This window comes from Nannospalax galili, unplaced genomic scaffold (assembly GCF_000622305.1).
Source record: "Nannospalax galili isolate Female #2095 unplaced genomic scaffold, S.galili_v1.0 scaffold589, whole genome shotgun sequence".
NCBI lineage: Eukaryota > Metazoa > Chordata > Mammalia > Rodentia > Spalacidae > Nannospalax > Nannospalax galili.
Window position 1 is genome coordinate 2,788,955 of NW_008360324.1, and position 22,764 is coordinate 2,811,718.

The 22,764-nt window shown below is 46.6% G+C and overlaps 1 protein-coding gene across 1 annotated transcript in view; it reads left to right on the forward strand.

Annotated features, from left to right (window-relative positions):
* The first annotated feature begins 226 nt into the window (after positions 1–226).
* The window catches only part of Vwf (von Willebrand factor), a 140,443-nt gene continuing 117,905 nt past the window's right edge, over positions 227–22,764 (forward strand). The window contains exons 1-6 of the mRNA XM_008825438.2: positions 227–482; positions 2,249–2,303; positions 3,918–4,082; positions 14,810–14,912; positions 15,198–15,406; positions 16,771–16,895. Of these exons, the coding sequence (XP_008823660.1) occupies positions 2,249–2,303; positions 3,918–4,082; positions 14,810–14,912; positions 15,198–15,406; positions 16,771–16,895 (657 nt within the window). The 5' untranslated portion in view covers positions 227–482. The remainder of the gene's footprint in view (positions 483–2,248; positions 2,304–3,917; positions 4,083–14,809; positions 14,913–15,197; positions 15,407–16,770; positions 16,896–22,764) is intronic.

Below are 22,764 nucleotides of genomic sequence, written 5' to 3' on the forward strand. Positions count from 1 at the left end.
TGGACCAGAATGCCGTGGGAAACCCAGTGTTCCTGGTCTTGGATGTCTGTGGGGGCCCTCTGGGTGTCTCAGGTCCAAGCTGTGGAGATGTTTGGGGAACAATACAGCTCATTAAGGTGGTGTCCTGGAGGTGTCCCTCATAGCTGTTCAAGCCTTATCAGCCTGGAAGTACTTCTAATACCGTTTCCTGCCCTTGTTTCCTGTTGGTAATTAAGAGAAGGCCAGTGCCCTGTTGTGGCAGCTCACAGCTATTGTGGTGGGGAGGAGTGGGGTGGGTGGTGACAGTCACCGCTGGGGCTTTATCTCCCTGGCTTGTGAGGACTTTGCAGCCCCTGGACAACTTAACAGCAAGACAGTTCAGAGCAGTAGCAGATCCATTCAGGAGTCACTGGAGAGCGATGGCCTAGGAGTGGTGGCACCACTGAGCATCGGCCGAGTTTCCCAAGGGACATTGGAGAGACAGCCCCCATTTGTAGGGGAAGGTATGATGCTTTGGGAAGGAGAGTTGGCTCGGTTGTGGGAGGGTGATGCAGGGCTGAGGTGCTGACTGGGGCTCCCATGCCTGGACTAGAAAGGTTTTATTTGGAGCAATGATTCAAAGCAAGCAAGATCTTAATGCTCTTTCTTCTCTCCCTTCTGGGGTCCTGCAGTCATTTTTCTTTCTGAAGTAGGTTTTACTGCTTCAAAGAACTGCACTCAGCAGAGACTGGAGGGAACTTTGCCCCCACCTACCTTTTGGGTACCTGCTGGGAGCCACCAATGCACCTGTATGCTGGGAGGGCAGAGGAGAGAGATACCCATGTTGAGACCAAATCCAGGAACCAAGTGTTCCGTTCACGGGTTCCTAACAGATTGGCTTTGTCCTGCTTTGTCTGCCTGGATGGGACAGTAGGCAGGAAGAGTCACTTCTAGCAAGCCTCAGGTGGTACCTTCTCTACTTCCTGGACCCTTTCCGGAGAAGAGGGGCTGTGGCAGCAGCTCTGAAGGTCTTGAAGTGTGTTCTGCCAGCCGGGATTGACTGTTTTCTCTGGTGGGCTGTGCGGTGAGGAGGCACACTGAGGTGAAAGTACCTTAGGCCCAGGGCTGTTGGACCCCTGTCCCTTTGTCAAGTCCACTCAGCAAACATTTACTGAGCATGTCATAGGTGCTGAGTGTCTTGTCAGGTACTGGGTTTGTTGGGGGAGAGAGAGTCCCTGTTCTAAAGGGTCTCATGGCCAAGGGCGGGTGACCAATAAGCAGTCACTGGTGGCTTCTGTCTTCTCCAAGTCTGGATTCCTATGGCAAAAACAAAAGCATAAGCCAGCTCCTTTGTCCCATAGTTGGTTTCCAGCCATGGCAGCCCAAGGGGCACCTCTGCTGCAGCTGCTGCAAGGGTGTGGGGACATGAGATGCCAGGCTAGCTCGAAGCACTGGAGAAGAGAGGTGGAGCCCCACGCTCTGGCTTGTTCTTGGGGCTATTGTCTGGAGAAAGTGCCCAGCAGTATAGAGTGTGGCTCATCAGGATTCCTACTTTAGGTTTAGCATTGAACAGGGGGTGTTTGGGGGATCATTTCCTCATGTGCAAAGGAGGAATGGGTGGGCTTGAGAGGTGGCTCAGCAGTTAAGAGCACTGGATGCTCTTACAGAGGACCTGGGTTCAGTTCCTGGCATCCACATGGTGGCTAACAACTGTCTGTAACTCTAGTTCCAGAGCATCAACACCTTCTTCTGGCCTCTTTGGGCATTGCACGCATGTGGTGCACTTACATACATGCAGGCAAAACAAACTCATACACATTAAAAAATTCCCCAAAAGTAGGGGGCTGGAGAGATGGCTCAGTGGTTAAGTGCACTGGTGGCTAATAACCATCTGTAACTCCAGTTCCAGGGGATCCAATACACTCCTCTGACCACTTCAGGTATTGCATGACACGGGTGCACTTACATATGTGCAGCAAAACACACATACACATAAAATAATAATAATAATAAATAAAATATATGTATATATTTTTTCCTGTAGCCCCACCTGTCCTGGAACTCACTATGTAGACCAGGCTGGCCTCGAACTCACAGAGATACACCTGCCTCTGCCTCCAAAGTGCTGGGATTAAAGGCGTGTGCCACCACACCCGGCTATAAATAAAATATTAAAAAAAATTCAGTGATGATCCATTTGCTTCAAGAAAATGACACCCCACCCCGGTGTGCATTGACAGTTGTGTACCCCAGCAGTGACAACCAGCTAATCTCTTTTGCTTCTCTGCAGATGCATCCTGTTGGATTTTTGATTGGGCTGCTTGCTCTGGCCCTCACCTGGCCAGGTAGGTACCAAAATGCTTCCTACTTCAGGCCTACTTGGTGAATCTCCTTCCAGGGGTCAGCGGGTGTGTCTGGAGCTCCCCTGTGTGCCCAACTGTGAGTCAGTGGGTGCTTCCTGTGAAAGTTCAGCAGATCACCAATCACCTTCCTTCTGACTTACATTCCCCCCAAACTGAATGTCTGAAGGGACATGGTGGTACAGAATTGCCCTGTGTGGTAGGAGCACAGAATAGGAAAGAAGGAATTCAGACTTGGAGACAGTATTTGTTTTCATATAGTTGAAGCCCACACAGCACAGATGAACAGATTGTTGGTCAGAGAAGAGATATCACTGCTCTGAAGTCACACAGAGCCAAAGTCAGAGGACGGTTCTCCTGGGTTCCCACTACACTGCAGTATTATTTTCTGCCTTTCTTCCTTCACTAAGATTCTGAGTTTGAGGATGTCAGTAGTGCCCTTTGATCCTGGATTGTCTCCATTAGGCCTATCAAGTGTGCAGTATCTATACAGTTTATCCTGGGAGAACGGTTTACATACTCCTATTGGGTGTGTCACACGCCAAAGGACCCAGAATGGCCGGGCGTGGTGGTGCATGCCTTTAGTCCTAGCACTTGGGAGGCAGAGGCAGGCAGACCTTTGTGAGTTTGAGGCCAGCCTGGTCTACATAGCGAGTTCCAGACCATCAGGGGCTACAAGGGAGACGCTGTTTCAAAGACAAAAAAAAAAAAGAGCCAGGCATGGTGGCACATACCTTTAATCCCAGTGCTTGGGAGGCAGAGGCAGGCAGACCTTTGTGAGTTTGAGGCCAGCCTGGTCTACATAGTGAGTTCCAGGCCAGCTGGGACTATAGGGAGACTCTGTCTCAAAAAGACACACACACACAAAAAATTCGTTAGAGTGTGTTTACATGAAGGAGAGGAGTTAGCACTTCATGAAAACACTTAGACACACAGTCTGATATATCTAAATTTTAATCTGCTCAAGAAATGCCAGCAAAAAAAATTCATTAGAGTGTGTTTACATGAAGGAGAGGAGTTAGCACTTCATGAAAACACTTGACAGACACACAGTCTGATATATCTAAATTTTAATCTGCTCAAGAAATGCCAGCAAGTTTCTATACAATGATTCTCATTGCAATCTATTTATAATAATAAAAAATTTGAAGGCCGGGCATGGTGGTGCACACCTGTTGTCCCAGCACTTGGGAGGCAGAGGTAGGCGGAGCTCTGTGAGTTCAAGGCCAGCCTGGTCTACATAGTGAGTTCCAGGACAGCTGGGGCTACAAGAAGACCCTGTCTCAAAAAGACCAAAAAAAAAAATAATAATAACAAAAAATTTGAGCAAATGTGAAGAACCTAGCAGTAGACTATGCTGCATACATCAAATGTAACATGAACACTGAGGAATTATTATGTCCTAAGTCAGTAAGTGTCACTGAAATAGATCCAGTGTTGCCAAGAATCTGGGCTCTTATTCAGAGCGAAGGGGACTCATCTAAGATGGAAGCTCCTTCCCCAATGCCCACTTTCTATCATCTACGACCTCATTTCTATGAGACTGGAGAACTTCAGGCTGGTGGTCCCATGGCACTCACCCATGACCTCTCCCTTCAGGGACCCTCTGCAGAGAAAAGACTGGTGACAGGCCGTCAATGGCCCGATGCAGCCTCTTTGGGGACGACTTCATCAATACCTTTGATGAGACCATGTACAGTTTTGCAGGAGACTGCAGTTATCTCTTGGCTGGGGACTGCCAGAAGCATTCCTTCTCTATTCTCGGTGAGTCCTGGGCACTGTGGGCAGGATTTCAGCAGAGGGGCAGCTGTGCTCAGGAAGGATTCCAATTCTCATGACACACTTGAGCTCAGAGATCGAAGGGCATGAGAACGTGAAGGGCAATGGCCTTCCCATGACACCTTGCCTTGGAAGTCCAATGTAAGGATTGTCTGTGCTGCTCCAGTGGCTGTGTTCATTGCCCTGGGTCCAGGCAACATGCCAGAACTCAAAAGCACAGAGCAAAAGGATGGTATAGAAGAGTTTTGGAACATGTAAAGCTTTCAAGGATTGTTTTCTTGGTGGTCTGTAGAATTCAGAATATCTAGCTTAGGTTGACTATCTCTGGTGTTATCAGAAAAGTGCTGGTACTCTACCCGTGTTGTCTCCCCACAGCAGCTCTGGGATGTAGGTATGATCACCCTTGTTTACAAATGAAGAACCAAGTCCAGGGAGGCTGTTTCATTCTTCCAGGGAGGAGCTAGTCTTCAGCCTTGGGCCATTCAAGCTGAAAGACACTTCCTCCATGCGAGAGGGCACTTTCCAAGCTGGAGGCAGTGATGGAGAACTGGGGTCTGACAATCTCCCAACTCTAAGAATTAATTATCTGAGATGTGTGAGGGAGGGATGCTATGATATCTAGTAAAGGTGATGTCCTCTGCCTTGGGGAGCTGAGATGACAACAGGCAGAAACATATTAAGGAAAAATTTCATGGCATTTTTAAAGCTGTAAGGACAATCTTGCATTCAATAGGGACCACTGCAGTGGTGTTTTGTGGTAGGGGAGAGAGTTGGGCTCCATATGCCATAATGAAAAGTAGGTACTTAGAATCAAGGAACAGGGCAGGACCAGTGATGGAAAACTACAAGAGGAAATGTCAGGGTAAGGGGGTGTGCTGGACAGCTTTAGTGTCAACTTGACACACTTGGGTTGAGGGAGCCTCAATTGGGGAACTGCCTTCATTGGACTGGCCTGTGGCCATGTCCATGGGGCATCTTCTAGATGTTGAGTGATATGAGAGGGCCCAGCCCACTGTGGGTGCTGCCACCCCTGGGCAGGTGGGCCTATGTTGCATATGAAAGCAGGTTGAGCAGGGGCCAGGAGAGCAAGCCAGTAAGCAGCATTCCTCCATGGCCTGTGCTCCAGCTCCTGCTTCCAGGTTCCTGCCCTGAGTTCCTACCTTGGGCTCCCTGATGAACTGTGACCTGGGAAATGTAAGCTGAATAAACCATTTCCTCCCCAAGTTGGTATTGGTCAGAGTATTTTGTCACAGCAATGAAGAAACAAACTAGAACAGGGGGATTCTGGTTAAACCAACTTGACGAGATTCTTGGTAAAGGCAAGGCAGGGTGATTAGACATTGAGATTGGGGGATGAGGAATTAAATCATGTATCAAAGGTAAGGGTTTTGGCTAAATTTACATTTATTTTTATTTATTTATTATTATTATTATTGTGTGTGTGTGTGTGTGTGTGTGCGTGTGTGCGTGCGCAGGCATGCATGTGCCATGATACACATGTGGAAATCAGAGGACAGTTTTGCAGGAGTTGGTTCTCGCCTACAATTTTGTTGCACTGGGGTCTCATTCACTGTTTCTGCTGCCATGCTGCGTACTTCTGTCTAGTGGACCTGGAAGCTTCTAGACCTTTTCCTGTCTTTGCCTCCCATCTCCCTTTAGGTATGCTGGGATTACAGATGTGTGCTATGGCTTCCAGCTTTTTCCACGGGTTCCAGGGATTGAGTTCAGGTCCTCAGGCTTGCCCAGCATGTACTTTTTACCTGTTGAGCCATCTCACCTATTAGAATTTTTTTATTTATTATTTTTATTTTATGTGTCTGAGTGTATTGCTTGCATGTATATAAGTGCACTCGTGTCATGCAATACCCACAGAGATAAGAAGAGGACATTGGATCCCCTGGAACTGGAGCTATGGATGTTTGTTAACTACCATGTGGGTGCTGGGACTCGAACCCAGGTCCTCTGCAAGAGCAGCCAGTGCTCTTAACCCCCGAGCCCCCTCTCTAGCGCTGATCTCATCCTTTTTTTTTTTTTTTTGCTAAACTGACCCCATTCACATTAAACTAAGAGGGTAAAGCAAAGGACACAGCTCAAGTTCAGGGTCTAGTCTAGAGAAGACAAGGTTGGTCAAGGAGACAGTCTGGCAACAGTTGTGTAGGCTGAAGGGCTCTCAGGGTCATTTTTTCATCAGTCATACTGTGGATCCATGTGTTACTCTCTGGGTCCAGTGTGCATTAAACTCTGTCTGGCATGGCCATGGCTGTGAGCTTCCCCTACTTCTAAGTGGCCCAAGCTGGTGTTGAATTGGGATCCTCCTGCCGTAGCCTCTGAGTGTTGGAATCATAGGTGTGTACCAACTAACCTCGCTTTCCCCTGCCTCTGAGCTTCTCTCTGGGGCTATCTTTCCACCAGACCTGCCTCTGCTGATGCAACATCAACATTCTACCATCTTCCCACTCCTCTAGGAGCCCCACAAGGGCAAGGACTGTGTCTTGTTCCTCTTTCAGTGGATCTTTGTCAACGCTGACTGGAGGCAAGATCTGTGAAGCACAGTGCTGTGCTGTGTTAGAGACAGATATTTGATGGGGGCTGGAGAGATGGCTCAGTGGTTAAGAGCACTAGTTATTCTTGCAGAAGACCCAGGTTCGAATCCCAGCACCCACATGGCAGCTAACAACTGTCCATAACTCCAGTTCCAGGGGATCCCACAGCTTCTTCTGTCTTCCGCAGGCGTTGCACCACACGGATGCACTTACCTACATGCAGGCAATGCATACATACACATAAAATAAAAAAATATTAAAAAGGAAGATATTTGCATAAATGACATTTGAAGAGCCTTGGGTGAGGGGTCTTGGATGAGGTGGAGAGGACAGGGGAGGTTTTCCATGCAATGGGTTAAAAGAGGCTGAAGAGGCCAGAGGAATGAGTGCTCATTATGAGGAACCAGGAGGGGAGATAGGCAAGCCTGGAGCACTGATTTCTAACTTCAGCATACATCTGGGTCACCCGGAGGGGTTGTAGAACCATTGGCTGTAGAGCCATTGCTGGGTTCCATTCCCAAAGTTGTGACTCAGTAGCTCTGGACAGAGGGCCAAGAATCTCATTTCTAATAATTTCCCAATTGCCGTTGCTGCTCTTTTACTGGGGACCAAATGTTGGGAAGCACAGGGTTATAAGTCTGGGTGAGAGGAAGAGGCTGCAGTTTAGGGTCTTGAATCTGACGGGGGAGTCTCTGCTTGGTTCATTGGGATGGGGGGAGGTAGGGTGGAGTCTTGTGCAGCAGGGAAGGGCAAAGTGAACTGGAGCTTTGGCTAGAGGATGCTGAGGGAAAGAGATATGAGAGGGGTGTGTGTGTGTGTGTGTGTTGGGGGTGTAAGGATAGCCTGGGTCACAGTAACAAGTCCAGGTGGTGCAGAGGGCCAGAGACACCCTTAGGATGTGACAAGCTGTGGAAGCCATCCTGAACATTGGGCTACGGCATCCCACTTTACCTTGGAGGCAACAGAGGGATTGGTTTGAGAGAGGAAAAAGCTTCCTCTGCTCAGATGGGAGATGGAAACTCAGGCCACCATTCAAGGGTGGCCTGGGTCACAGTAACAAGTCCAGGAGGTGCAGAGGGCCAGAGACACCCTTAGGATGTGACAAGCTGTGGAAGCCATCCTGAACATTGGGCTACGGCATCCCACTTTACCTTGGAGGCAACAGAGGGATTGGTTTGAGAGAGGAAAAAGCTTCCTCTGCTCAGATGGGAGATGGAAACTCAGGCCACCATTCAGGTGGCTCTGTGCATATTCTGAGTGGAATTGTCTCTTCTAACTGTCATGGTGAAAGGCTGCAGATACCCTATTTGATGACCTGGGGCATTGATGGGAATGGAGAGTTAGGAGTGACAGAAGATTTTGACAGAGGAAACAGTGTGACTTCTTTACCCTGTGGCTTCGGATTTAGGGAGGGGGACACTGATGTTCTGGGGAGGGGTGCTGCTGTCTTGATTCCAACCTGCTTTGGCTCCATTCTTCTATTGATCCCTGCCTGGAGATAGGTTAGCAAGCAATACATACTGTGCCTTAGGACTGGGACAGAGTTACACACTGCTCTAGAAGCACAGCCAGCATGTTGGAAATGCTCTCTTTCCCTGCTTAAGCCCAACTCAAGCCTCCTTTTGCATCAAGGGAGTCCTCACAGGCTCCCTGGTTGTGCTGGGACCTCCGCGATGTCACCGTCACCTCCACCAAGATGGTCCCTGTCTTAGTTACTTTTCTGTTGCTATGGTAAAATGCCCCGATAAAGACAACTTAAGGAAGGGTTTATTTTGGTTCATAGTTTGAGATGACAGTCCATTATGGTGGAAAAGTTACGGCAGCAGGAGCTTGAGTCAAGAAACAGCCAGCAGTGAATGCCTGTGACCAAGCACCTCTCTCCTTTTTATTTAGACCAGGACCCAGCTAGTGAAATGCTGCCACCCACATTTAGAGTGGGTCCTCCCACCTCAATTAATCCAGTCAAGAAAATCTGTCACAGGCATGCCCACAGGCCAGTCTGATCTAGACAGTCCCTCACAGAGGCTCTTTTCCTAAGTGATTCTAGGTCTCATCAAGTTGACAATTGAGATTAATCATCACGCCATTCCTTGATCACTGGGCCCTATTTAGCATTGGCCTCATCAACTTGGGCCAAGTAACTAGTTGGCTTATATCTCTCAGGATTTGAATGCTGTGCCCTCAGGGGGAGATGGAGCCTAGAAAAATCTGTGCCTGGAGTCATTTCATTTCCCTATTTTATAGAACGTACTTAGGGAAGTGGCACAGTCAATCTCTATTTCCTCATCTTAAAAATGTGGGCGCTGTGAGGTTCAGGTTTGAGGATTGATTCCTTGCATGTGTGATGAATCATCCAAACTGCGTTATGACTGTACCCAGGTCACCATAGGATTTATTTATTTATTTATTATTTATATTTTAGATGTATGAGTGTTTTGCTGTGTGTAGTGTACCGTGTGTGCAGTGCCTATGGAGGCCAGAAGAGGGCATTGGAAACCCTGGAACTGGCGTTATGGACAATCATAAGCCACCATGTGGGTACTAGGAACTGAACCTGGGTCTTCTGCAAGAGCAGCTAGTGCTCTTAACTGCTGAGCCATCTCTCCAGTCCTAGACAGCCATTTATTAAATGCATGTTAAAGAGTTACATACTGCTGCCCTCAGTATGCTTCTGTCAAGGCTAGATTCTCATCCATGGTAACCCCCTCCTGCCATTCACACAGGTCTGTACCACAGGTCTAGCCTCCACCGAGCCTCCATTTCCTGGTTTCAGTGGCCAGGGGGCCAGTCTGAGGTCTGAGGAAGGCCCATCTATTTCCAGACAGCTTTGTTGGTTCCAGACTGGGACATCATTTTTCTCTCATAACAACTTGTGTCTGTCGAGGGTCAGTTTTCTGAAAGCTATTGGTTGTAACTAGTTGTAGATCAAAAGCACTTTATTATAGATTGATTTCATGTCTGCCCAAATCCTGCTGTGACATCAGAACGATTGCCAGTTTCTTTTCCTGGTGGTATTAGTGGTATGTGGGAGGTGGGCTGGAGTAGTTTTGGGGTAGGGACCAGGGTCAGGGGAAGGAACCCAGGCCTTGGACCCTCAAGATCACCTTGTATTCCACTGTTCTCCAATGACGTCCTGTTTCCTCCATTCTAAATTACAAATAATTCACATTCTTGTTTGGGTGTCTGTGAACTTTGTTCACATCCCTGGGAAAGTGTTTATGTCTGTACACGAAAGCCCATCTAATGCCAAGGGGAGACCCTCCCCTCATTGGGGTCCTACACCAAGGCTCCATGTCTTCCATAGTCAGTACAGAGACTAGAGAGACATCTGTGAGTCTTGGTTCCTCTTGCTTCGCAGAGCCTACTCTTCCTAAGCCATGGCTGTGGGCTCTAGCTCCCAAACCAGCCCAGAGAGAGCCATAAGCAACCAGAAGACTGCTGACCCTGTTACTCTGAGTTTGGAGGAAGGATTATTTGTATCAGAGTCAGTGACACAGAGAAATGTTTGTTAGAAATGCACATTATAGAGTGGCCCATCGAAGCCTGAGGATGCCCCAGTACTGAGCCTGGTTCCAGCTGCCTGCCTGCTTCTGATGGGGCCAGAACGCCTTCTGCTCCCCCATGGGATAGGGGCTGCTGTGATTTCTGGGCAAGAAAGCTTAAGGCTTACTTGTTCACATGGCCTCGGTTGATGCAAAAACACAGCTCTCACCTCCAAGGAAATAAGAGATAGTTTAGTCTAGAGCCAAATATGAGTGACCTGAGCATAGATTTAGGCTCCCCCAAATTCCATGTTCTAACGTGATAGCAGTTTCATGAAGTTTTTCTAGTAACAGAACAAAGAAAGCCATAAATCAAGACACTTTCAAATACTTTGATAGAGACATCAGACAGGCAGGTTAGAGGAAACCAGAGAAATGTCTGTTAAAGGCCTCAGCTCTGATGACAGTCTTAGCTTAGGGTTGGTAGTAGCTAGTGGTCTGCCAAGTTAATACATTCCAAAGGAAAACTAATGCTCTGTTCGTACATTCCAAAGGATTTACCCAGTGGTCACAAAGGTCATGTACAGAGAACAACAAATGTTTACCAAGGGGACTAAAGATGGCCAAAGATAATTTGGCTCTGGACCTGCAACATTCCAAACTTTCCACAATCACTGAAGTTCTGATCAGTTAATCAGCCTTCCAGGAGGCTCAGTTTGAAGATGCAGCTTCTTTCTGGAAACCTCCCTTGATACCTCCAAGATCTTTCAAATTGTCAGGTCATGCTTCTAAAACTACTGGGCCACTTCTGCTGTGGGTGTGGTCCTGGTCACCCTGAAGGGTCGGGAACTCCATGGCCTCTACACAGTCTGCCCTCACTGAAGGTCACCATGCAAACTCCACCCCTCCCTCTACCCCTAGATTGTTACTTCCCTTTGACCCTGGGTGGGAAGTGGAGGCTGGTTACCGTAACCTAAAACATCCACTTCAGGATGCAGAGTTCCAGCATTTGGTAAAGATTCTGGGCAGCCAGCTCCAACCTCCTGGGGTTGAGAACCATTCATATCCTCACACCCTGCTCACCCTGGGAGTTGCTCAGCTAGCTGCACCCTGGACTGCTTAATGCTCCTCCCTCCTGAGGCTCCTGAGAACAAATCCTTCAAATACTCTGTGATGGGAGGTCCAAATTTTGCAGCTTTTATTCTACAAAAATCACAGTCCTTCATTGTTTACTTGAGAAGGTCACCGCAGGGAAGCCTCCTCTCCTGTCACCTTTACAGGCAAAGTAACTGAAACAACTGACCTACTTTTTGTTTTGTTTTGGTTTGCTCTATTTCAGAGGGTTAACTATGTAGCCAGGTTGGCCTTGAACTCATGTTCTTCCTGTCTTAACCTCCCTGAGTGCTGGCATCACAGGCACCACACCTCACTTTACCTGATCACTTATTTGGTTTTACTTCCTTCAGGCCTTCTCTATGTATCAAGCTAACTTCCTCCTCCTCCCCCTCCTCCTGTTCCTCCTCCTCCTCTTCTTCTTCCTCTTCCTCCTCCTCCACCTCCTCTTCCTCTTCTTTCTCCTCTTCCTCCTTTTCCAGCTCCTCTTCCTTCACTTCCTCCTCCCCTACTCCTCCTTTTCCTCTTCCTTCTCCTCTACCTCCTCCCCTTCCTCCCTTTCTTCTCTCCTCCTCCGCCTCCTCCTCCTCCTCCCATGTTGTACCAACACTGATGATGGTGGTGATGGTAATGATAGTGGTGGTCCTCCTTCACTCCCTCCTCCTCCTCCTCCTCCTCCTCCTCCTCCTCTACCTCTTCTACCTCTTCTGCCTCCTCTTCCCCTTCCCCCTCCTCCAAGTGGTCCCTCATTCTTTGTTTTTCTCTTTGGAAGGGTAGGGGCTCTCATGCTCCCCAACTTTGCTCTGGGGTCCCTCTGGTTTGATTTTCCTCTGCTGCTGCATTCTGGGCTGGCCCAGTCTCCTAGGCCTCTTTTCAACTTTACAGTGACAGTGACCTCTGGGTTTTTTGTGGCACCTGTTCAGCCCTGCCTACTGTGGCAAAGTCACTTGTTCCAGTGATTTTACATCTTTGAAAGCAAGGAAGAACTGTAGACCCAGAGCTGTGTGACTGTGGCTCATTCCAAGCTGCCTGGTTGCCTCTCGTGCATTCCCAAGTCACAGTTCCACTTGTTCCCAGCCACCAGTCTCCATGGGAGGGAGAGCCTGCAAGAAGGAAAGGCCCACCATAGAGAATCCTTTCCTGTTTCCAAGAAGAAAGTGTTTTTGTCTCAGAAGGGACATACTGTTGTGGTTTCCAGCAAAGCAGAGATATAAGGTCCTTATCCACTTGTGCTGTGAGGCTGGGGATCTGAGGGAGGATTATACTGATGAGGAGACAAGTTCAAGGTCATGAGGGTCATGGGCATCCAGAGAGAAGGAGATGGAGAGATCCCTGCCCTGCTTTGTTGCTGACTCCACTCATAGTGTTTGCAGTGTCAGTCTCAGTTGAAGCCCAAGATGGATTTTGGTTTTGGGCCCATTGCAAATGTCTAGGGACAGGGAAGACTCCTGGGAGGGTTGCAAACTGAAACTTGTTGCCAGAGAGTTTGTTTGTTTTCTAAAAAAGAAATCATTTTATTATGGGAATTTCTGAGCATAGTGAAAAGCTAACGTAATAGGATATTTTACCACCGTGCTTAATCTACTCACCCTGTCACTTTGTCACTTGGTGTCCAGTTCTGACTGTTCCTGCTGCCAGGAAGGGTGTTCACCTTCTAAAGGTTCGCTCCCTGCTCACCCCACAAAAACCTCTTCTCAATAAAAGTGTAGAGCAGGCTGGACCCCCTGCTTAGAAAGGTGTGAAGAGCACAGTTAGGACAATTAAGAGATCTTAGGTGGCCTTGTTTTCTATTCTAGAATTATTCCGTAAAATAGGACGAGTGTGCCAAGGAGCTGAGCACAGGAGCTGGCTTTCCAGATTGAGAAGGGTCGAGAAACAGAACAGAGTAATGAGTGTTTTCAAAGTTATTTTCTTGTGACTATAAAAACAGCACTGGCTATCTAGGGATTCATTCTTTCTCTCATTCTCCCTCTCCCTCCCCTGTTCTGTCTGTCTCTCTCCCTACTCTCCTCTCTCTCTCCTCTCTCTCTTCTTTCTCTCTCTCCTTCTCCCTCTCCATCTCCCCATCTCCCCCCCTTTCTCTCTCTCTTCCCTCTCTTTCCTGTTTTCCCAGAAGGTCAGATAAGCATCCTAGTCTCTGAGGTAACACAAGTGCTTAGTACTCCATTTTGATTTCTGTTGAGCTTAGTGCAGGCTCAGTCCAGGCAAAAAGCCTTCTAGAAATTTTGTTGAAATACAGGATGAAATCCCTTTAATGTGTTTGGCACCTCTCTTTTCTCCTGGCAGTGGTGATGTGGCACTTTGTAGAATGTGGTCTTGGGAACACCTCAGGGACTGAGGAGGCCCAGTCCTTAGCTCCCGTTATCAGTGGTCCATGGTGACAGTGCTTAGGCAAACAGACCTTCCCTCTCCTTTTGAGTGCCTGGCTCCACAGGCTTCCTTGCTACCTCTTTGCTGAAGAAATGGAGGCCACACGTCCCTATCCCTCCTAGGAGATGTATTTACTAATTTCTAAGGCTAATCTTCTCTATGCCTTGATCTTTCTGGCCCCCTAAGAAACTGTGCCCCACATTTGACCTCTGTCTTCACTGGCTGCCCTTCTTTCTTCTTATCTCCATCAGTTTCTGTTTCCAAGCCTCACTCCGATTCTCCATTGATCCTTCACGTTCCTTCATCTAATAACATCCTAAGAGCTGTTATCTTAGAATACCAACAACCCAGTTGCAGTTCTCAGAGATTAGCTCTGGTTTGCTAAGACTGAATACTACTGTGAAAAATATCTGGCCTGTTTTCCCTCTCTCATGCCAGCTGCCATCACCCCTGCCTCCATGTTGCCTCCACAGCCAGACCATTAGCAGAGACTATTTCATTAGGAATTTGGACATTCAAATACCACTAATGGTGATATCAATAATTTACTGAGTCCCTACTGAAGTTCCAGTATACACTCTAAATTTCTTACAGAAAATCACGTCCGGTAAACAGTGGGGGCAAACAGCTCAAACTCCTGGTTTGCATTGTCCTGCTGTGACAATTAACACTATGCTAGAGAACCTCCGTGACTTCTAATTCCTGTTGTGCTATTTGGTCAATTGTTGGGAGTTAGTCTTATCTTTAGAGCTAAACTACAAACTTCCAGAAGGATGTGACTTCAGAAACCATGCATCCAGAAGCTCCTCAGTTTTTCAGATGTAAAATGAGTGTTTTTTAAAAAACTGTTTATTATTTTTATGTGTATGAGTGCATTGCCTGCATGTAGGTAGATGCACCCCTGTCATGCAGTGCTGGCAGAGGTCAGATTAGGGCATTGGATCCCCTGGAACTGGAGTTACAGATGGTCATTGGCTGCCATGTGGGTGCTGGGAATTGAACCCTGGACCGTCTACAAGAACAGCCAGTGCTCTTAACGCCTGAGCCATCTCTCCAGCATGTGAGTGAGAATTTTAGGGAGATTTCTGTTGCTCATTTGTTAAGTCTTTTGTGGTGAGTTTTCCATGGACATAACATTACAGAGGTGATATTGTTAATGAATTTATTAACAGTTTTGGGTATTGGCTTTTTTTCTTTCTTTCAGGGGACTTCCAAAATGGCAAGAGAGTGAGTCTCTCTGTGTATCTTGGGGAGTTTTTTGACATCCATTTGTTTGCCAATGGTACCATTATGCAAGGGGACCAAAGGTAAGTTAGAAGCTCAGGGTATCCAGTTGGAAAGTACCCTAGGGATCCCCTTAGAGACTCTTCATACCCACCATATTTTAAATGTAGAAACTTGGGCCTAGAGACAGCTGGTACATATGCCCAAAGGAAGGAAGTGGCAGGGCAGGCTGAGAGCCAGGTCTCTGTAGCACTGGTCTAGAACCTCAGTCACTTCGCCTCATGGTAACATGGGGCTGGGTGGGAAGACTGGAGAGATCTGGAAAAGGAGCAAGAAGCCCAATTCTGAGCTTGTCCTTTGCCCTTCAGCATCTCCATGCCATATGCCTCCAAAGGGCTTTATCTAGAAGTTGAGGCTGGGTACTACAAGCTTGCCAGTGAGACCTACGGCTTTGTGGCCAGAATTGATGGCAATGGCAACTTCCAAGTCCTGTTGTCAGACAGATACTTCAACAAGACCTGTGGGCTGTGTGGTGATTTTAATATCTTTGCTGAAGATGACTTTAAAACCCAAGAAGGTAAGACATTCTGGGATGCTATCACCATGAAGTGTGCTAACACTTTTTGACTGTTCGGCTCATAAACTTTCACTAACATTTCTCCCCTGGCTTTCAAGCCTCATCATGACATCACCTTGCCAGCCTTAATCCAGTAAGACTCCCACCAACCTACATTTTACAGTTCCTTAAACATGACTGTGCTCAACTTTGAATTCCCAATACCAACAGAGAATTCCACATGATGAATGGTTGCAATAAAGATCCAGCAGGGTTACTAGGCAATTTCTTTGCTCCACACTGTGTAAGCTCCTGAGTCCACTGTGGTGACTCATGGCAACATGAATACAGGCACTGATGCACAGATGTTTTGAAAACCTGGAGGATGCAGCAATGAGGTCTTAGGATCCATGTCACATCCTTACCTTCAGTTCACAGAAATCCTCTAGCATCTACATTCCATTGTATCAGAACGCAGAGATAAGACACAAAGCCTTTCAATTAAGGATCATACAGAAGAATACTAATCCAATGGACAGAGATGGTCAGGCTGAAACAGAACTCAAAAGGAGATAAGAGGTTTGGTGGAGAGATGCTTGGGGTACTGGTAGAGGGAGGTTGGTCTGGAAAGGCTGAATAGAGGAATTGTTTCAAGGAATGACTAGAGAGAGAGTCAAGGGATGTGTTAGTTGCTTTTCTTATTTCTATGACAAAATATATGACATAAGTTAAAGAAGGAAGAATTTATTTGGCTCATTTTCAGGGACTTCAGTTCATATCTCTGAGCTCCAGGAATTCAGGATCTTGTGCCAAAGCAGACTGTCATGGTGGCAGGAACATGTGGTGGAAGAGGCTGATCACTTCAAGATAGATAGGAAGCAGAGACGGGGAAGGAGTTGGAGCAAGATAGAACCTCTAAGGATATGCCCCCAAGTCACCCACTTCCTTCATCTAGATTCCCACCTCCCAAAGTTTCTAGAACCTCCCAAAGTTAGTGCCAGCAGCTTTTGACCAAGGCTTCAACACATGAGCCTATGTGGGACATTTTATACTCAAACTGTAACAGGGGAGAAGGAGAATGGTCCATACAGAGGGAGGAGGGCATTCAAAGGTGTAGAGACATCAGAGTGGACGGTATCATCCTCATCATCTTTTATGTCACCCCTTTCATTGTATCCATCCATCCATCCATCCATCCATCCATCCATCTGTCCATCCATCCATTCATCAGTCAGCTCACTAAAACTTGCTCATGCATTTGGGTGTCACACCGAGAAATGTATGAAATGCCAGTGATCTAATTAAGTAGAAGTTTGATTCAGTTAATAACAGGCCAAGTGCTCATATAGAGGCACTCATTATTTTCCTGAAACTTTTCTTTGCAGGGACATTGACCTCAGACCCCTATGACTTTGCCAACTCCTGGGCCCTAAGCAGTGGGGAGCAGCGGTGTAAACGGGTATCTTCTCCCAACAATGCCTGTAACAGCTCCTCCGGGGACATGCAGAAGGTGGGTATACCTGGATGTGGTTTGGGTGGTGGGTGACTCCTGGAATTAAGAGGCAGAGTGACCTGAGCTCCTGCAGGTCACCGACAGTTGGAATTTGTTTATCACAGTTCTGGAAACTGGGAAGCTCAGGATTAAGAGACTGGTATTTGGCATCTGGTAAGGGTGTTCTGGTTGTGTCTATCTTACGTTGCCTAAGGGCAAAGAAAGGGCTGCTTAAATTATTCTATCTTTGAGCCTTTGTATTTCTCTGTGGGAAGTGAGCTTCAAGAGCGTCTTCAGGTTACTTTTAGTTCTTAAATTCTTTATCAAGCATTTCTGTGGACTGGGTCAAGACACAGTACATAATAGGTCTCAAAAAGTATTCAGTGGGGGGCTGGAGAGATGGCTCAGCAGTTAAGAGCACTGGCTGTTCTTACAGAGGACCTGGGTTCAAGTCCAGCACCCACATGACAGCTAACAGCCATCAATAACTCTAATTCCAGGGGAATCTGGTGACCTCTTCTGGCCTTCACAGGCATTTTATGCATACGGTGCACTTACATACATGTGGGCAAAACACTCATACATATAAAATAAGAATAAATTTTAAAAAAAATTAAAAAGTATTTAGTGACTGGGTGTATACACACCCCTTATAATGAGAAAGCTTCATCAACAGCTGCTCACTCCTAGCCAATGACTCTTTGTTATTTTCTCATTTAATGAACTTTTGAACCAAGGAGTATTTCAGAATCTGGGGAATATCCTGGGTTGATGCTAAATGTAGCTGCCTAAATTGTAAACACAGACAACTTCCAACTCATAAACAAACACATTCCAAAAGCCTTTTTTTCTTGGGTTTCCAGTGATTCAGTAGTACTACGTCCTAGTCACCTGGCACGTGGCCCAGTGCTGTCCTAACAGGGCATTTTGTGTGGATCAGGGTGGGGTGTTACTCTTTGGCTGGCTTGAAATGTCTGAAGCTTGCCCTTAACAACCCCACATGGTTCTCTCACTCCCTGACTGGCCATCCTGCTAAGGGTTGAGTTTTGATTCAGCCACTTATTATCTTTGCAAATCATGCCTTTCCTAATCCAAGCCTCCAGTTCAGTTGTTGATTGCTGGTTGGCCACCTCCTGCCCTTTGAGGCAGGGGTGAGGGCAACAGGTCTTTCAGAGCTCCTTTTAATTTCACTTTATTTGTACTTTGTAAACACAGACCATCAGTAATAAGTGCTTGACAGATGCTCTTTACCCCCAGAGTAAAAAGAAATAATCCCATGTATGCATTGTTAGTGGGAGGTGCAGACAGACTTCTGCAGGGAACACAATAGATACTGAGGTCAGACTGAGGTGCTTTGTGACAGGGAGACAAAGAGGAGGTAGAGAGGGAAGGAGGGAGAAGCTGAGCCCCACCTTGCTTATCTGGGGAGGGGCATCTTTTTAAGGCTCCAGCTAAGTGCTTGTTACTAACTTTGTTTCCTGGGTTCATTAAAATCTTTACTAACCAGTGTCTTGGGAGCAGCTTAAGAAATTGAGTGCCTAGTTCTTAGTGTCAGATTGAGGCTGCAAACACACCTGACCTCCCAGAGGCAGAGCTCCTTCAAACTCTGAACTCTGTTTCAAGTTGTTTACCAGAGGACAGTGCTCTGTCCTCAGCCAATCCAGATTGTGTCTGCCACAGCTGGGGCTCCCTCATTGGCTGGGATGCACAATGACTCATCTCCTGGGAGTCCATTAATGTGGTCTTTTGAACTGTTTAGTTTGCTTACTCCCACTGGGCCCCAAGTCCAGAAACTGGGTCTGAAAAAACGACCTGGTTTTCTAGAAGTGGCCATTGTGACTCAAGGGGCCATTTGGTATGGCAATGTGTTTGGGCGGGGGGCGTTCTGCACTGCTGTAGAACTTTTCCTGGATGGCTGTCAGGATCTAGCGTCTCTCTCCTCTCATGCTTTTTGGTTTTCCAAAGCTGAGCCAGGTGCCAGCTCATTCTGAGAGCCAGATCCTATTACTTATTCCTTGGGGATGAATGTTGCCTTGTTATGCCAAGAGAACCCAATGCCTCTCTCTGCTGGGACTGATAATGGCTTGTTGGATTACACACAAATTTGCAGGTATTTTTTTCGTCCTTTTCAAGCTGAAGGCAGGATTACTGCTGGAGTCTGAAGCCCCAAGCCATAAAGACTCAGATAATTGATGCTCATTTGCAGATAATGCTGCACAATGCACATTTTAGAAAGAAAAAAATCTTTTGGTAGCTTTTCTCCCTTTGCAAAAATAAGTTTAGGGAACCCGGGGAAAGGCTAAACATAGGGGGATGGGGGCCTTGCACTGTGTTTTGTCTATACTACAGGACTGTAGTTAGCCCCTAGAACAGCCGTGTCAACTAGGAAAAAGGCACCCCTGTCACAAGATGCTTTCTGGCACTTGTTTGTAACGTGCACGTTATGTCATAATCAACAGACACATGGATGATGTCCACCATGAAAACATCAGCCACTTGACATATTGCTACTGGGTGCTGTGTGGTCTGCAGCACTGATGGCTTTGGCCTGGCTTCCTCTGGGAGATAGAGTTGCTGCAGTCAACCTCACCACCCTCTTGTCACTTCCCTCAGAGTGGCAAGACTGGCTTTTTGCTTCTGCCATCAGAGGGTAAGGACACTTTTATGTCTGGGATCAAGAGGTCTCTGCCTCTAATTCCAAGAAGTTGGTCTTCAAGATGATTGTGTTTATTGAGATGTCTGAATTTTTAAATTTTATTTTGGTATTTTTGAGATAGGGTCTCCCTATAGCCCGAGCTGCCCTGGAACTCGCTATATAGACCAGACTGACTTGATCTCACAGAGATCCACCTGCCTCTGCCTCCCGAGTGCTGGAATAAAAACACCTGGCAGAGTTTTTACTTTGTCTTATTGTCACAGGATAATTGACAGCATCAAGAGCAGGAGAAATTTCTTTTCATCAGCATTAGGAATATCATCAGGCTCATTAAAAACTCAAGAGTTTTTATGATGAGCGTCTAAAAGACACCCGTTCAGCCCCCTGCCCACTGCATGAAGGTTTTTTGCAAACTATGGCCAGATAGACGGGGTATGCTCTGATTTTGGCATTTAGTAAGGCCTTGGAATGGTCTTGCCAGGGTCTTTCTAACCATTTCTTGCAGCCCAGCTCCAGCCAGCTCCCTGATAAACCCACTTTTCATTTTATGCTCAGTTGAAGCTGGGGTCCTGTGGGTCTATCCTTCAGTATCCCTGAATGCTGGGAGATACAAGGTCCTTTGAATCCGGTTTCTTCAAGCCGATGTGTGAGTCCTTGTCCTGAGGTGCTTCCACCTGCCCTCCACCCCCGCCCCCACAGCTCTAGACTTTCCACTTTCCTCTCAGCTCTGAATTTGGTGTTTATTATGGGAATACACGATGTTCTCTGCTATTTATGTCTTTACATTCTCACACCTATCCATCCACAGAACTCTTCCTCGCCTCTGAGAAAACATGCAGTTCACCTGTTATTTCTCGAGGCCTTAGGAAATCACCTGTCTCATGAGCTAATATTTGTAAAACTGGGTGTTGACTTTGAATAACCATAACATGTCTCCTCAATAGTCCAGAGAGGGACATAAAACACCCATTCTGCCGGGGACAAAGCACTTCACTCTTCATGTCTTCATTATATGGTGTTTATTTGCAAAGGATGTACCTAGCACTTTTTACTATTTCTGCTCAGAGTGGAGTGGGGTGGGGGGGGGTCACAGGTGTGTAGGGAGAGTAATTTGAGCATAGGGGAATCAACTGCTAAGTTTACTGGTAGAGCCTGGGGTTCACTGTCCAGGAACTGCTCTTAAGTTCCATTCCTCCTTTGGGGTGCTTTGGTCTGGAATAGACGCTTGGTAATTGGGAAAGGACATTCTTTTGCCTAGTTGCGATTCAGAGAAATCTGCACAGAATTTCATCCACAGAACTCAGAAAATATCAGGAAAAGCCCCAGGATCCCAGTGTATGATAGTTGCTAAATAACAGCACCATGAGATGGTTTTACAGACAGGATGCCCAACCCTTGTGCCCCGGCAGTAAGGGTATTGAAGCCCGTTGCTGGGGTTTGGACAGAAACATCCAAATTCATTTCCTCTCGGTGGAGTGAGACTGCTCTTTCAAGTCTTTCTTGAATCATCAAAAGGCTAGGGACCGGGGACCTACTAACACATGTTATATACAGGACCTGGGTTCATTGCCTTCTGTGAGTTCCTTTCCTGATTAGAATTTCAGTGACTGTGGAAAGGCTGGCATACTGCAGGTCCAGAGCCTCATTATGATATGATTCATCTTGAGCTATCTCGGTCTTCCCTCCCTAAAGGGACCACCTCTATAGAACATTCAAACGAATGAGTACCCTTTCTTTATAATGCATGTGTCTACTTGAGTACAGCTCAGGAGAAGAGCAGCGTTGCTGTGGTTGACAGTGTCGGCCTTGGTCCGTGTCTGTCGGGGGTCTAACTTTGTAGTGGAGCTTCAGCAACTGCTATGGGCTTTCAAAGATTTCCTTTGGGTTAGCTAGAACTTTGCCTTTTAGGTTATTTGGCAAACTCATAGGAAGTTTGGAGAAAATTCTAGCATCCAAGTTTTCAGCTCACACCCTTCTTTAACATCACAACCCCCCACAAATAATCACCCAGCATCTATGAGCTTCATATCTGTGGAGTCAACCAAGTGTGGAAAAAACTGCATCTGTACTTTTTTTCATTATTCCTGAAATGATACATTATAGCAACTATTTACTTATTAGTGTAATAAGTAGAATAAGTAATCTAGATAGGATTTAAAGTGTATGGGAAATGCATGTGGGTTGCACAGCAGACCATAGCATTCATGGATTTTGGTATCTGAGGAGGGTCCTAGAATCAGTTCCCTATGGCTACTGAAGAATGACTGTATTTTATTATATTTTATTTATTTTTATTTTATGTGTATGAGTGTATTGCCTGTATGTATGTAAGTGCACCTGTGTCATGCAATGCCCAGGGAGCTCAGAAGAGGGCCTCAAATTCCCCTGGAACTGGAGTTACAGACTGTTGTTAGCTGTCATGTGGGTTCTGGGAATTGAACCCAGGTCTTCTGGAAGAGCAACTAGTGCTCTTAACTGCAGAGCCATCTCTCCAGTTCAGATGATTGTATTTCTTAGGTAGTTTCCTTTTCTTTATCCTCCTCCTGGGGAGGACCAGAATGGGCAGGAATTGGGTAATACCTCTCAATATACTCTTACTTAGATGTTTTATATGTTTTGGGCGATGCTAAGGTAGATTGTGTAAGGTAGATACAAGGACCAGACACATAGGAGAAGTTAAACCACTGTGAATGAGAGCGACAGCACTGTCTGGGATCAGCCAGTAATCAACTGCTCAATGGATAGAAAGTGATAGGGTAGCATGGGGGACTCCATTCCTGTCACAGAGCTAGTGATTTCTCTTTGCTGTGAGCAGGATGAGTAGACCGCTTCAGACTGGTCTATCTACCATCCCCAAAGCTTGACCAGACCTCAGACTGGAAGCCAGTGATTGATGCTGGAAAATGAAGTTCCTGAAAGGAACAATATCTTCCACTGAAACTTCTGCAAGGCTGATTAACTGATTAGAATTTCAGTGACTGTGGAAAGGCTGGCATACTGTAGGTCCAGAGCCTCATTATGATATGATTCATCTTGAGCTATCTTCATCCCTTTAAATGACCATTTCTTGACTACCTCTGGGTCTGTCTGGATCCTTGTGACTAACAGATCAAAACCTTTTGAAATGTGTTAATGGATCAGTAGTTTCTACCAACCAAAAGGCTGAGTGTCTGAGGTCTATAATCGACTTAATATTTCTACCAATGTATTTGAAAAGTGCCTTAATTTATG